This window comes from Mirounga angustirostris, unplaced genomic scaffold, assembly GCF_029215605.1.
Source record: "Mirounga angustirostris isolate CCGP_5_RB_7025 unplaced genomic scaffold, mMirAng1.0.hap1 SCAF_12, whole genome shotgun sequence".
Lineage (NCBI taxonomy): Eukaryota > Metazoa > Chordata > Mammalia > Carnivora > Phocidae > Mirounga > Mirounga angustirostris.
In genome coordinates, this window is record NW_026991720.1 from 26,406,032 (window position 1) to 26,422,241 (window position 16,210).

At 32.3% G+C, this 16,210-nt stretch overlaps 1 protein-coding gene across 9 annotated transcripts in view; it reads left to right on the forward strand.

Annotated features, from left to right (window-relative positions):
- POT1 (protection of telomeres 1) overlaps nucleotides 1–16,210 on the forward strand; it is an 81,414-nt gene that overhangs the window by 48,491 nt on the left and 16,713 nt on the right. For all 9 annotated transcript variants that reach the window (XR_010406402.1, XM_045864316.3, XM_064574991.1 and 6 more), the window contains 5 exons: nucleotides 2,657–2,812; nucleotides 7,931–8,100; nucleotides 9,171–9,259; nucleotides 13,093–13,149; nucleotides 15,204–15,360. Coding sequence is in view for 8 of the 9 variants with exons in the window: in XM_045864316.3 (XP_045720272.2) it covers nucleotides 2,657–2,812; nucleotides 7,931–8,100; nucleotides 9,171–9,259; nucleotides 13,093–13,149; nucleotides 15,204–15,360 (629 nt within the window). In the remaining variant the exon portion in view is untranslated. The remainder of the gene's footprint in view (nucleotides 1–2,656; nucleotides 2,813–7,930; nucleotides 8,101–9,170; nucleotides 9,260–13,092; nucleotides 13,150–15,203; nucleotides 15,361–16,210) is intronic.

Consider the following 16,210-nt stretch of genomic DNA (forward strand, 5'->3'; position numbering starts at 1 on the left):
TAACAGAATTGTGTGAAGTATTGATATATTATAGAATACTCTGTTACAATAAAATGACATTGTAGACATGGTTACTAAGATAGATATTCATAATCTATTTGGCAATTAATGCAGTTTTATTTATATACTAAAATATATGCATAGTAAAAGTACATTAAAAAGAATATATAGCAATATTTTACTTACTCTGGGAAGTCAAATTTTGAGTGATTTTTTTTTTAAAGGATGTTCATTTTTTATTTTTTTTTAAGATTTTATTTATTTTTATTTGAGAGAGAGAGAGAATGAGAGACAGAGAGCACGAGAGGGAAGAGGGCAGAGGGAGAAGCAGACCCCTTGCTGAGCAGGGAGCCCAATGTGGGACTTTGAGTGATTTTTTTTCTGAAATTGATTTTCCTATCACATACCAGAAATAACTTTTTAAATTATGTTTTAAACACAAAAGGAGCCAGACATTACTCCAAGTGAGGTCTGAAAAGCATGAATGTAGCATAATTATTTTCTTTCTCAGCTTGGATTTGATACTAGTGTTGTTCCCTATATTAGTAACTATGATACTAATTTATTTTAATTATTCTTGTAGACATGCTACACCAAAAACATATTAAAACAATAATATACTGTAATCCACAGTTTATTTTTAGAAATCAGAAATGGTTTAATTTTAAGGAAAATTATAATCCTCTTTGTGAATGTTAAATATATCTGTGAAAATGTTTAGCAAAATAGAATTAGAAGTATGTCTCCTTAACTTGATAAACAATTTCTCCTATAAATTAATCAAAATAATTAGTGGTAAAATTCTGAAGTCAATAATGCCAGGAACAAGACAAAAATACCCACTATTTTCTCTGTTACATTGTTCAGGAAATCTCAAGAATTCACTAAGATAAGAAAGAAAGTGAGAGATATAACTCTTTTAAAAGAAAGAGAAAAGGAAGGTCAGTACTCAAGTTATAAAAACCCAAACAATGGACTGAAAAGCTACTTGGATTAATAAAATTATTTAGTGAGATAGCTGGTTTAAACATTAGTGAAATATAGCTTTGCTACATATTAGTAATAAATAGAACACATAATTGAACAAAAGTTCTTCCAACGTCACAAAGACTGTAAAACCAGACAGTTCGGGCAAGAAATCCCTGACCTTCTGTGAGGAAACCTAGAAAGCGGGAGCATAAAAGAAAAGTAGGACTATTAAAAGGTTTTTGATTCTTTTTTTTAAAGTGTTTTAAAATAAAATGCCATTTTAATTAAAACCATATTTTCTAAATTGACTATGATTCTGAAATTTATAAGAAACAGTAAATGATCAAGAATAAGACAAGAAGAACTTGACAAGAAAACTCAGACCTCCGTATCAGATATCAAAGCATATTATGAAATTATAGTAATTAAGATTATAGTAAGACTGATCAATGGAAAAGATTAGGAACCTCAGAATCAGTCTTACACTGTACATATAATATATTCATGATAAAAATAACATTGTCATTTCAAATTGATGAAGACGGATTGTTAAATGGTGATTGTTATCTATTTGGAAAAAGGAATCAGATCTATATATAATATACAAATTCCTAGCAGATTAAGTATTGATACAAAATTATAAAAGTTCCAGAATTTATTAAAAAAAAAACAAACCTGAGTTGTAAGTGATTAAAACTGAAGCATAAAAATAATGTAGCAACACTCTACTCTCTCAGCTCCTCCCCCAAAAGACTGGTAGATTCGTGTATAAAGCTATTTTAAAGTCAAAAAACAGTATACATGAAATGAAGGAACAAATTCCAAGTGGAGAAAAACCTTTGGGACATATAACTATTCCCAAAGTGTTTGTTCTGGTTCTTTGAATAATCTAGGCAACAGTGAGTGACCCAAACTCAGTGATTGGTGGCATGGTCACCAACATTATTAAATACTTCCTCTGTAAACTGACCCTGGCAGACAGCCTCTCTGTAGAAATGCAGTGTTTTCTGTTCATTGAGCCTGTTTCTCTTGTCCAGCCAAATTTCTCACATACAGAGGCATTCTTACCTCATGCCAGATGTCTTTTGTCATGCCATCTCTTAAAAGCCTAGCACAGCACAGGCTAGCTCACATGTTGAGGATGGTATGGTGCATACTTCCTCGTACTATGCCCGCTTATCTCAAGGTAGCTTACATAGCAATCCAGTATATCTTTTCCTTTTCCAGCACCCATGATTTTCATTCATTTGTATTCACAGCCTCTAACATAAACAGAATGTTCCTATCTGTACTTTTAAAGGCCTTTTCCAAATTAGAACAAAGTGAACAAATGAGCAAAGTTTAGAATAACATTCCTAAAAGTTAGGGATTTATACTTAAGAAAATTAGCAAATATAGTCATAAGGGTTTATATATAAGATGGTAAAAAAGATAAAGTAAATTCAACAATATGTTAGTACTTTCTTCTAGGTAGTGTGAATTTTTTTCTTCTTTACATTTTCTACATGTCCTATATCTATGTAGTCCTTTTATAATCAGAATATACGCCATGTTTAAAGCTTAGCAGATATTTGGGGGAATACGTTTAATTACTTTTAAGTTATATTACCAGCAGATAGAACTCTTTTAAAAGTCTCTACAGTTACACAGAAAGATCATTAAACTTCACTCTACCCTATTATGGCAGGTATGGGATGGCACCAGGACCCCATTCCCATCTTGGAGAGTATTAATACAAGACCTTGTACTTGAAGGAGATTTAAGTCATATCCATCGGATGCAGAATCTGACAGTAGACATTTTAGTCTATGATAATCATGTTCAAGTGGCAAAATCTCTGAAGGTGATGTTGAGTAGCAAATGTTGTTCTTTTTTTTGTTTTTATAAATGTGGGGTAAATCATATTTATAGATGATATTTGAGGTCGAGAAATTAACTCCAAATTTATTTTTTCTTTAATCTTTAATTTGTAAAATATATTGAAAATAAGTTATTAGAAAAAAACTCAATTATTAGAAGATGCGTTAAGTTATAGTGGTTTGAACAACTTTTTAAATAAAATTAAAGAACATTTCCTGAATATTTTAAAGCTGTACACAATTTTATTATAAAAACAATAAGGAAAAATTTTATTGTATGAAGTCGTATAAAATATCTGTAAGCTTAAATGTTAAGCTTTATTAATTAATTTTTCAAAATCTAGCCTACAACTTTGTACTCATTAATTTAAGAAATTGTTAATCCACTTCTTAATATATATCATAAATTGTGTGTGTTTGTACTATACAGTTTATCAGAATTTGCTCACTGCTTTTGAGTTTTTAGGTACAAGTCCAGATATGACACTTTTTGATTATTAATATTGGGAATATTTATTCTTTTAATTCTTTTATTTGCAGGTATCTTTTGTAGCAACAAGTGGCATCATTAATAATAGCAATAATAAGAGTAACATTTGTTAAGCACATCATATGTATTTAGTACTATCCTGTGCAGTTAGTATTGTTGCCATTCCTATTTTACAAATGAGAAAACTGAGCAGTCACAGGTTAAGCCCAAGATTTCATGGCTACTTGGGTGAAGCCAGTATTTGAATCTAGTGTTTGTTTCCACAACCAGTCCTTTTAAGCAGTATAAAGAAATGATTTTCTTTATTGCAAATAGCTTCCATCCTACCTTTAGGGAGTTATACAGCCTACTTACAGAAAGTTATATGGCCTACTTATAGGAAGAAAATAGTAAAAGTGAATTGCAGTTGTTTTAGATCTGAATTTTATGTCCAGTTTCCCTTTGTAAAATAAATGTTCTTGGAGAAGGGAATAGTTCCTCACACACACAAATAAGCCTACCCAACTCAAATTGATAAATTAGATTAAAGTCAGGGTCCAGGAAGGTGATAACTGAACTTTCTTGTCCTTTATGTGTGTGTGTACATGGTTTCATACCTAACATACCAAAAGAAAATTGACTGTTGAAAATACATTTTTGATGCTTTTCCCTGATTTTCTCTACATTGATTACTTTATTTCGAAAATAAATGTAATGATAAAGCCAATTCAGAGTCTTTTTTAAATACAGATAGATTTTTGGGGCACCTGGGTGGCTCAGTGGGTTAAGCATCTGCCTTCAGCTCAGGTCATGACCTCAGCGGGGTCCCTGCCTCTCCCTTTCCCTTTGCCTTCCCCCTTCTTGACTGCTTTCTTTCTCTCTCTGTCTCAAGTAAAATAAATAAAATCGTAAAAAAAATACAGATAGAGTTCTTATGAATGAAAAAGATTTATGTTTTATTTTAGATTCTACTTTAACAATTTAATTCCCTTCCCTTTATGCTGCTTTTATAGGTCTTTCTGTTCCCCCTTGCTTGTCCTGATTCCCTTGTCCAAGTCCTGAACAACACCTAGCACAGTACTTTCCTTTTACTAAGGATGAAGTAAATAATATCTACTAGTGAATGAGTGAATCGATGAGGGCTGTGAATTTGATTTTTTTCAGCTCCCTTTTTGTCTGCTTTATCTCACCCACTAGAGGGTGCTCTGAGCACACATGACTAAGAAAATATAGGGCACTTAATGTTTTTCTGAAGATATCATAACATTGTATTATTTATCTGCAATAGAAAATATTGCAGAAATGCAGAAAAAAATGCCGCAAATGCAGAAATGTCTATCTGCCCCAAATGCAGAAAAGATATTTCTCATAATAGAAAAATGAAAAGGATTTTCTCTGTATAAGTAATGTAACTGTAGGCTTTTATTTAATGTATATTGGCATCCCATTTTATTTGTTCTAAGACAACCTCTATACCATTTGATATTAAGAAATCCCCAGAGTCCAATGACATTAATACAAATGAATTCTTATCAGCACTTGAAGACAGCTGTTTGAAATTGCATTTTTATACTGAAATACATGGAACAGATTTTTATTGTATAGGAACAGGAAAAAATATTTTTTTAATAAAGAGAATAATTAAGGCAATCTTAAAGTATAATTGGCTTTTATATACATTTTACAATTGAAATCATTCTTAACATTTTTCCTCAATTTTGCTTTTTAAGTGTTACACAAGCACTCATGCATAAACCCACATATACATGGGTACACACAGACATTTCGAACTTTTTGTCTAGAAATTAAAGCAGTGTATTTCCAATCATCAGTCTTATCCTGACACAAGTTAAAAATAATTAAAAGTATATATAGTCATAATTATGTTTTGGCCTTCAGTGACCCAAGAGCTGTAGTTTGACTGGTTATTTTCAGACATACACAGGTAATTAAAAACATTAAAGGGAATTTCTTGATAGCTTGTAAGGAAGATTAAAATTATTTCTAAAGGGATAATAATTTCTTAATAGCCATATTTGCTTTGCTTTATTTTTGATGTTTACTGAAATGGGTTTTTATCACAGTTTTTGAAAGTATATTTTTTATAATTTTGGCTTTGACTCCCTCACTTGTATGTTTAGAATCTTATCCCATTACTGACAAGACTAAGCAATATGTGTCTATTATAGTAGAACATCTGGCACATTTCATAGTATATTTAGGAAGCTTAAAAAAAAAAACACAATGCTGCCTCCAGAAGGAATTTGTGGAAATAACATTTTGTCATCTTGATAAACTATATAAATAAATTCTTTCTTGGTCTTTATTGTTTTGTTATAAAAGACAGTAGTAGAAAAGTTAGTATAATAAATACCCATGTGCCTATCATCTAAATTTAACATTTTTAAATGTTTTACCACATTAATTTCAGGTACTTTTAATTTTTAGGACATAAATCTCTACATACTGAATCTTCTTTGTACCTCTGCTCATTCTTATTTTTTGCTCCCTAATATCTTCTTTCTATTTATCCTAGTATGTAGGTATGTACACCCATCTTTATTATGCTTTTATTTTATGTACTTATCTCTGAAAATTGTATGTGGTATATATATTATTCTGTAATTTGCTTTCTTTCTTTGAAATTATATTTTTAAGATATATCCATGTTCATATATGTATATGCATTAACATCACAGGGTCTTAATTATTATAGCTTTATTTTTATTTTTTATAGCTTTATTTTTAAATGATATTCTGTAGATCAAGCAAGTCCTCCCCCCCTCCCCTCCCAGTTTAGTCTTCAAACTTGACTTGCTATTCACGTTCATATACGTTTTCAGGTCAGCTTTTCAAATTCCATAAAAGACACTAGGGATTTTGTTTGAAATTACACTGAATTTAAAGATTAATTTGGGGGGATTACTATCTTTATAATGTTGAAGTTTTTCATTTATGAATATGATATCTTTCTCCATGTGTTTAGGCCTTTAAAAAATTTTTTTTGTATCTGTACAAGAGATACAGATCTCTTTATATCTAGAAGGAGGTGGTTTTTAAATTTTGTGTTTTTTTTAAGTAAACTCTTCCCTCAAAGTGGGGCTGGAACTCATGACCCAGAGATAAGAGTCAGATGCTGTACTGGCTAAGCCAGCCACGCACCCCCATGTGTTTAGGTCTTCTTTAAGGGCTTTGTATATACATGAACTGTGCTAGTGTATTCCCTATATTTAAAAAGAATCACAGAATGATGAACATTCAGAAGGAGTGAGATAACAGTGAATAGAAATAGAGTCGGTTTTTTCTTCCAATATCTTACTTTGGAGACCATGAGGAAAATCAGTTTTGTCTTCTTTTCTTTTTTAGAAATTTCTGTGTTTTCCTTCTCTGACTCTTTTTACCCTGCACCCCTGCCGTGTTATAGATGTCAGTGGAAGAAGTCAGAGGAAAAAATACCTAAATTCCTCCCTCCTCACAAAAACGTTATTGGGAGGAAAAAGGTTATATAGCTTCTTCTTTTGAGTAGGTGTCAATTTCTTTGATAAACATTCTACATCTATCATTTTAAGTCTTCTACGTTAAAAGGATATCAAATACTCTATAATTAAAGCCGTTTTTAAGATTAAACAAGACATCTAAATTATAGAACATTTAGTTCAGAATTATAATTGGTTTAATCTTGTATTTGAACTCATAAAATGTGTTTCACATTATAGTGTACAGGCACAGTGCTTATTACAAAAGTTTTCTTTCCATAAAACTTATGGAATAGGAGAATATTTTAATATTACACTAAAAAAATTTCTAGTATTCTCATAATGAGAGTATTTTAGCAATCATTTAATTAAATCTTTTTTTAAAAGATTTTATTTATTTATTTGAGAGAGAGAGAGACAAAGATAGCGACAGAGAGCATGAGTGAGACGAGTGAGCACGAGCGAGACGAGTAAGCATTAATGGGGAGGAGAGGGAGAAGCAGGCTCCCCACCAAGTAGGGAGCCCAATGAGGGCCTCGATCCCAGGACCCTGGGATCATGACCTGAGCCGAAGGCAGATGCTTAACCTACTGAACCACCCAGGCACCCCAAATCTTACCTTAAAGTACCTAAAACAAGTTATCTTCAGAAACCTCAGACAGTTTTCCAAATCAAATAGAGGGCTTAAGTTTGAGTTTGATTTAGGTAATGGGTTTCTTAACTACTTCCATTTTATCAATGCTAAGACTCAATCTTACTTTACGCTTTAATATCTGACATGGAAATATGTCTTCCATTTGAAAAAAAATATATAGATGGATACATATATATGTGCATATATACATGCACTTACATATTATATGTAGATGTATGTACATGGATATATGTAAACATACATGTATACATGCATACACACACATCCATGTACATTTATATGTATACACATGTGTGCACACACAAAAACACATGTTTTGGTTTTGATATAGTGTTCTTTGGGGCTGATGCCCAGTACACACCAGTTAAACATACCAGGATCCTTTCTGATTAGTCAGCACCCCTAATTGTTGGTCTTATGCCGTATATTGCCTAAGTATTTTATGTATCAGAAATTGTTTGATTTTTTTTCATTTTCTAAATAATAAATAATATATTTTTAGGTTGGAAGTTTTCTTAGAATTTATAGCCTCCATACCAAACTTCAGTCAGTGAATTCGGAGAACCAAGCAACATTGTTAGCTCTAGAGTTTCATCTCCATGGGGGTACCAGTTACGGCCGGGGAATCAGAGTCTTGCCAGAAAGTAACTCTGATGTGGACCAACTGAAAAAGTAAGCAAATTATATGCCTATTTAGAAATTGTAAATAAGGTATTAATTAAGCTGATTTCCAAGATACTATTGTTCTGGACTGGTGTGGATGGATCCGGTAAGCTCTTTGTAATTGATCCTCATAACCTGTGCCAACTATCCATTTGTTTAAATAGATGAAGCAAATGAAACAAATCAAGCGACTGTAGGTTCAAATAGCTAAATAGTAGCAGAGCTGGGGATGTGGTCTAAGGTTTCCAGTAGTTGTGCACTTATGTCTACTCTGTGCTTGTGCTCTCCTTCCACCATTTGGCACATTTCCCAAGTACACCAACAAACAGTTGAACCTGGAGTTTAGCTAGTTTGGAAAACTTGATACATATCTAGAATTCCAAACATACTTAATCCTGAAAAAATATCTCTTTAAAGTGCCTATGACTGATAAAATAGGTAACAGAAGTGTTTTGGAGTATCATATTTTAAAAACTTTTAGATGTGCCCAGAGAGTGAATAGTAAGTCCTGCTACATAGGCAGTTCTCTTTTTTGTGAAGTATCTCCAGGGCTCACTGTGTACAGAAACTTTCTCGCCAGTAATCTAAAGAAAAATAAATCTTCTGCGTGTCTTCAAAGAGCTCTAGAAAATAAACCCATTCAGTAAGTTGAAATGAAATAATATTTTTATGTTTTAATATATTGAAATCAGCATGACTTTTAAAACCAATTAAATAAGCTATTTTAATAATCTTGTATCAGTTTTCTTTATTCCTCATATTGCCTTATATAGAGCATAGTATTTCACTTTTGGACTGGAATGAGATTGTTCTGACAGAATGCCATCATTAAATTCCCAGTTTCTTTTTGTTTGCAGCATTTCACTGTCCTACTGTTTTACTCATATCTTTCTAGAATCTGTTTTTTTTTTAATTTGGGGTACCTTAGAACCCCCAGACCACCTGAGGAGAGCCATTACACACACACATAATTTTTACACAATTTCAGTGATTTCTTGGTTTCTAAGGATAGAACTAAACTGATCATACTGACTTTGTTTTGTGCAATTAGATTTGAAATTATATTCTTTCAATTATAGGGTTTTAGAATCTGCCGATTTGACAGCCAATCAGTGTTTTGATGGTATATGTCATTCAGAGCACGAGGACAGCTTTCGGACTCTTTCAAGTAAGGACAGTTTTTAATGTTAACAGTTTAGTCTTTGCTAACTGAAATGGCTTTATCAGTATTAGTTCTCTTTTTTAATATCTTCCCATCTCTGCCTCTCCTTTTTTATTAAATCCATATTCATTGTAAAGGAACAGGTTAAATCTATATCTGTGTCCTATGTAAAGGTAAACATTATTTCTCCCTGAATTGTATAATTGCATTTTCAAATTGGAATGGTAGGGATTACTTGATTTGTGATATATGTAGTATTTATGTATGTATGTTTACATTGTATGTATATATGTATATGTGTGTATGTGTGTATATTCATTAAAATTCTGTATTTCCTAGGCAACCACTTTGCTTGTCAGTTTCTAAAATGAACAATGGTTGTTTTTGTTGCTTTATTTCAAAGAGCTAGATTATTTTTTGATCATACATATTTTAGAAATACACCTGGTTCCCAGTCTTTATCAAGTTCATCAAGTTCCTAGTTACAAGATCTTAAACACTTAGTTCTGTATTTATATTATTGCCTGCCTGAATAGGTGACTATTCAAATCTAAATTTAAATCTTACAGATTTTCTCCTTTACCATTTTGCTTTAATATCTAATGGTACTTTCTGGGGCCTAGAATCTATGTTATGTTTTTATCCCATATTTATTTTTTCAGTGTAACTCCTTCCCTTATGATATAAGCTATTTTAAGAGTATTTTCTCTTTCTATACCAGTAATGATAAGCATTAAAATTAACATGTATTGCTTGGTTTAGGTACTAAGTGCCTAATCCTAACAGCACTCCTTTGAGGTTGAAATTATTTTGTCCCTTTTACAGAAAGGAAACTGAGGCTTTGAGTGATAGGGGTCATGTAATTCGCCCAGGGTTACTTAGCTATTAACTAATAGCAAAGTCAGTCAGATTCAAGTACAGCTTATTTGATTTTTTTTTTTTTTTTTTTTTTTTACATATTTTAAGTTTATTTCTTTATTCTCTCTGCCTTAAAACTCTCCACATTTCCTAGCACCTTGGTGATGGCATTTTAGCCTGATCTGTGATTACTTAAACTACCATTAGCAGGTCAATTTACTTCAATTTTTGACAGCATAATTTGTAATTATACTTTTTGAAATCTCTTTTCTCCTTTTACAAAGATTTTTAAATTGTTTTTAAATTATAAAGTTAATACATGTCATAATATCAAGTTACACAGCTTCCCTATGCCCTTGTGCCCACTCCTGAGGTAATGTTAAGTTTAGTGTGGTTTCTTCAACACTTTCATGTTTATACAAATATATATACCTGTACATAGACAGACCTGACTTTCCCCTCTGTTTAAAATATTTATCAAAATGGAGCACTTGTGTGCCTCAGTTGGTTGAGTGTCCAACTCTTGATTTCAGCTCAGGCCTTGATCTCAGGGTTGTGAGTTCAAGCCCTGCGTTGGGCTCCATGCTGGGCATGGAGCCTACTTAAATTTAAAAAATGGGACCATACTATACGGTTGCTTTCTTTATCAGTGGATCATAGACCTTTTAATGGGCTAATCCATGTTACTCAAACTCATTCTTCTAATAGTGCACAGTATTTTATAATGTGACTCTAACATTATAAATCCAGCTATTTTCCATTTGATAGACATTCAGGTTGTTTCCAGTTGTTTGCTCTTAACAGATAATGCTTTAAAAACCATCCTTGAACAATTGTACATTCCTGCTTTTCTTTCTGTAAAATAAACTCCTAAAAGAGGGGTTGATAAATCAAAGCGTAAGCAGATCTTTTATTTTAATAGATGCTATCAGATTATATGACAGAATGTCATAGGATTCATATGTAAATAGCAGTGTAGGAAAATGTCCTTTCCTCACACTCTCAGTGGTATTGGAGGTTACCACTATATGTAAATTTTGACAGTTTGGCAGATATAAGGTGGTATCTTATTTAGTTTCCTTGAGTACTTGGAAACCTGAAAATACTATATATTTATCAACCCTTTTTACTTCCTCTTTTTTGAATTGTCTGTTCTTACCCTTTACCTGATTTTCTGCTGGATTTTTTAACCTTTCTTTTTTTTTTTATCAGTTTGTGGGAGACCATGTATATATTTTACACTGATTTTCTTTTTATTTGACTGCTTTTATTGCCATTGTTTTCATTTAATGCAGAATGGCTGATATTAAGTAATCGGATTCATTGAAATTATACTTTGCCAGCTTAAGTTGTCCATTCAGGTTCTCTTGTCATGGATTCTTATGCCATTTATTAGTGATGTTGAGGAAGAAGGACAGTTTCATATGTTTGTATATGATGCCACATAAAATAAATTATAAAAACATACTGTACTACTATATGTAATAGAATGTAAGCTAAAGTAATTGCAAAATATGGATACTTTTTTAATCTCAAATTCTTCATTTTAGAAAGCACCATTAAAACTTATTACTATATTCACTACTTCTGCTTTCTTGTTAAAGTAAAATCCTATGTTAAGTGTTCATCAAGTCATCCTATTCAGTTTAGTAAGTTTATTATCTTATCTACTTCTCCCTTTGTTTCTTTCACAATGTGTTTTTTCCAAAATAATAAAAATTTTCAAACATACAGAAAAATTGAAACAGTTGTATAGTGAACACTCATATACCTACTACCTGGATTCTCTTTGCTCTGTCATATACTCTCTCTGCCTTTTACTCCATCAGTCCATCTTATATTTTGATATATTTCAAAGTAAGTTGCAGACGTAAATACACCTCCTAAACACTTCAAAATGAATATCATTAACTAGAATTCAATATTTGTTGAGGATTTTTAAAATTTTTAGTGTAAAGTTATATGCAGTGAAATGGACAAGTTAAGTGTACCATTCCATGTGCTTTGGCTACTATATAAACCCGTGTAACTTAGATACCTTTAAAAACCTAAAACATCATGCTTGTTGAAGGAGGTTCCCTCATGCGCCTTCCCAGCCAGTCCTGACCTCCACTCCAGCCCCATAAATTCTGATTTTTTTTGCACCATAGATAATTGTGCCTCTTCCAGAACTTCAAATAAATGGAATAATATATTATGTACTCTTTTACGTACTATATGTTTGTGAAATTCATCCATATTGCATGTATTAGTAGTTCCTTTTCAATTCCTAGTAGTATGGTATGAGCTAGACATTTTTTTCAATATGAATTTCTAGTCATTGAAGCACCATTAGTTTCCTTTCTGTAAGATGACTTGGGTGTCTGTCAAAAACCAAGTGGGTATAAATGTGGATTTATTTCTGGGCTTTCCGGCCAGAAATACTTAGTAGTATGGTGTGAAGTAAGCATTTTGTTTCCTCATACTAATTTCCAGTTGTTGCAGTACCAGAGTTTTGCTCTCCCTTTGGATTGCTTTGCCGCCTTTATCAAAAATGAAATGCAGGTTTATTTCTAGGCTTTTTTTGTAATTCTGTTGATAGGTTTGTCAGTCTTTATGCCAGTATCATATTGCCTTGATTATTATAGCTTTATAGTAAGTCTTGAAGTCAGGTAGTATAAATCCTCCAGTTTTGTTCCTTTTTCAGGATCATATTTTATATTCTAGGTTCTTCACGTATTCACTTAAGTGATAGAATCTCTTGTCTTTTTCTGCAATAAAGCCTCCTCAATTTTGATTAGGATTGTATTGAATTTACAGATCAATTTGGGGAGAATTGATGTCTTAACAGTTTTGAGCCTTCCAGTCCGTGAGCATAGTAAATTTTACTCTTATTTGGATTTTCTTCAGTTCCAGTCAGCAATGTTTTATAGTTTTCAATGACACATGGGATTTTTAATGGATTTTAAAACTGTATAATTCTTCTTCCCTTCTTCCTGTAGGCTCTGGATCAGTATCACTATATGAGGTAGAAAGATGTCAGCAACTATCAGCTACAAGTAAGACCATGTTTCATTTTTGAAATGTGGGTATAATAGTGTGCATAATAAAGTCTATTGTTACCAACTGATTTGTTCCTATCTAATTTTGAGAGCAGATATCCATGAGAGCAAAAATATATCCCTATTTATATTTTATTTCCCTCCCTCATCCTAAGTGGCTTATATAAAATGGAACCCAGAAAGATACATGTTTTTACATTGACTATATAATTAAGTCACATATATGTAAGATTTATAAAACATATTCTATTTAACAGTGCAATGGGGCTTATTTTGAGAACATAAAATATCTTATACGACATAATTTTTATCTGTTCATGCTCTGCCCTTAGCTGTGTGCCCATAAAGGCGCTCCTTACAATATACTCCAAAACTTTAATGTTAGCAGTGATAGTAAATCTGTCAGATGCCCTCTTTCTGTTACTTCAGCTCAGATAAAAAAATTTAAGAACAAATATTTTTAAGCACAAGTCTATTAAATGAAATTCTGTAATATACTCTTAAAAAATATGAGTTTCTCATTATTTGAGAAATAACATATAATTATGAAATGGGAGAAAGCTCAAAGAAAGAAGCTTGTGGTGGTGTTATTGGAATAGGAAGTGTCAGTGTATACTCATGGTTTTATACACAGATACAGAAGTTGATGCAAATAGGTCTTTGTATATATGTATTCATTCAAATACATATTCATATAGGTGCATGTGTGTGAGTATAGGTATGAACACGTGTGCATATATACCCTATCTCTGTCCAGTTAAAGGGCTTTGAAATAATGGCACGGCCCAGTAGCAATGAAGGCACCTGGTGCACAAATCTTGGCTTATAAATAATACTCCCCCTTAAAAGGAGTCAGGGCTGCTTATAGAAATAGCAGACTCCAGGATTGGAACAGGAGAATTATAAGATGAGTCTGGAACATCTTGTGCCAGAAGGTAAAGAAGTTCTCAGTTAATAATGGAGCATGTCAAATTTGATACAATATGAGCATTAAAATAAAAAATACTAGCGATGGAATAAAACTGAATAAAATAGTAATCCATTGGTCCATGTGGGTAGTAAATAAAAGAACAAATGAATGAATAAATAAATGAGATTAAATGGAAAGCTCTTAGTTACAATAGAAAGATGACTAGTAAATGTAAAAGGAATGATGAAGTTAGGGAAGAAAATCATTTTGCAACCATGATAGTAATAATTGATTTAGTTGTAAATCATCAGTAGGTCCTAAACTATCAGGATCCTAAATGTTTACTGAGGAGTGGGATATTTATATTTCTCCAAGTACTTTCTTATTATAAAGGGGAAAATAATAAGTTTATAGTGGAGAGATCTGCTGAGTACCACCATAACCAACTGAGCAAAGTTACCATTCCCAGGAGTGAAAACACTGATAAAATATATACCTCTTAATACGATACAGAGAAGGACAATTGTATCACTTATTGTATAGCATACTGCCAAAAATGCATGATCTGTATCTGATCATGAGCAGAACCAGACACACCCAAATAAATGGCCTCTACTTCTCAAATATTATCAATGTCATGAAAGATAAAGAAAAGCTGAGGGACCGTTCTACATTAAAGGAGTCCAAAGAGACAGGAAAAATAATTGCAATACATGGTTCAGGATTGGATTCTGGACCTGAAAATAAAATTCTGAATAAGAACATTATAAGGGGGGGACAGATGGAGAAATTTGAATAATGTCTGTTGATTCAATGATAATTTTACATCAGTATTATAGGTTCTGAAGTTGGAAATTGCACTGTAATAGGACAATGAAATTTCTTGCAAAATACACACTGAGATATTTAGGGATAAAGGAGCATGATATCTGGAAATTATTCTCAAATGATTCATATATATGAATCTGTAAGGAGATACATATGGAGAGAGAGCTAAAGACATGATGATGATAAATGTGGCAAAATATTAACAAAGCTGACAATATAACTTTAAATAATTCAATTCTGTATCTGGTTTGGGGAGTTTATATTATGAATATTCTTATTCTTGTAGATTATTCTAATTAAAAATTCTTTTTAGTACTTACAGATCATCAATATTTAGAGAAAACCCCAATATGTGCTATTTTGAAACAAAACGCTCCTCAACAGTATCGTATTCGAGCAAAATTAAGGTCATATAAGCCGAGAATACTCTTTCAGTCTGTTAAACTTCATTGTCCTAAATGTCATGCACTGTAAGTATTTTCCATAATAAAATGGAAGTTTCTATTTCATAATGTTTATGAATATACATTTTCATATATATCAGTTTAAGTCCTGGCAGTGAGTAAATTATGACTTTGTGTATTGTATTTTGAAACAGTGGTAACTTTTTTTTGTTTTTTTTTGTTTTATTATGTTAATCACCATACATTACATCATTAATTTTTGATGTAGTGTTCCATGATTGTTTGCGTATAACACCCAGTGCTCCAGTGGTAACGTTTTTAAGAGAAAATACTAAAATCTTAGTAAATCGTTCTGATATTTCTTAGTAATGATAAGTAGGTGCTTTTTTGCAACCTGAAATTCAATTTAGTAGCTCTGATACATGGGAACAAATAATAAACTATAAAAATATTTGAGGAGGGACGCCTGGGTGGCTCAGTCTGTTAAGTGTCTGCCTTCGGCTCAGGTCATGATCTCAGGGTCTTGGGATCGAGTCCTGTGTTGGGCTCTCTGCTCAGCGGGGGTGTCTGCTTCTCCCTCTCTCTCTCTCTGTGCGCTCTCTCTCTCTCTCAAGTAAATAAGTAAAATCTTAAAATATATATATATATATTTGGGGAGACTTTCTCCTCACAAAAAAACTTAAAAATAAACCTTTAATAACTAAAATTTTTAAATAGAGAATTCTGCTTAGATGAAATTTTTTTTTTAAAGATTTTATTTATTCATTTGAGAGAGAGAGAGAGAGGCAGAGAGAGCACACACAGGGGGAGAGGGAGAAGCAGACTCGCCGCTGAGCTGGGAGCCCGATGTGGGGCTCGATCCCAGGACCTGGAGATCACGACCTGAGCCAATTGCAGATGCCTAACCATCTGAACC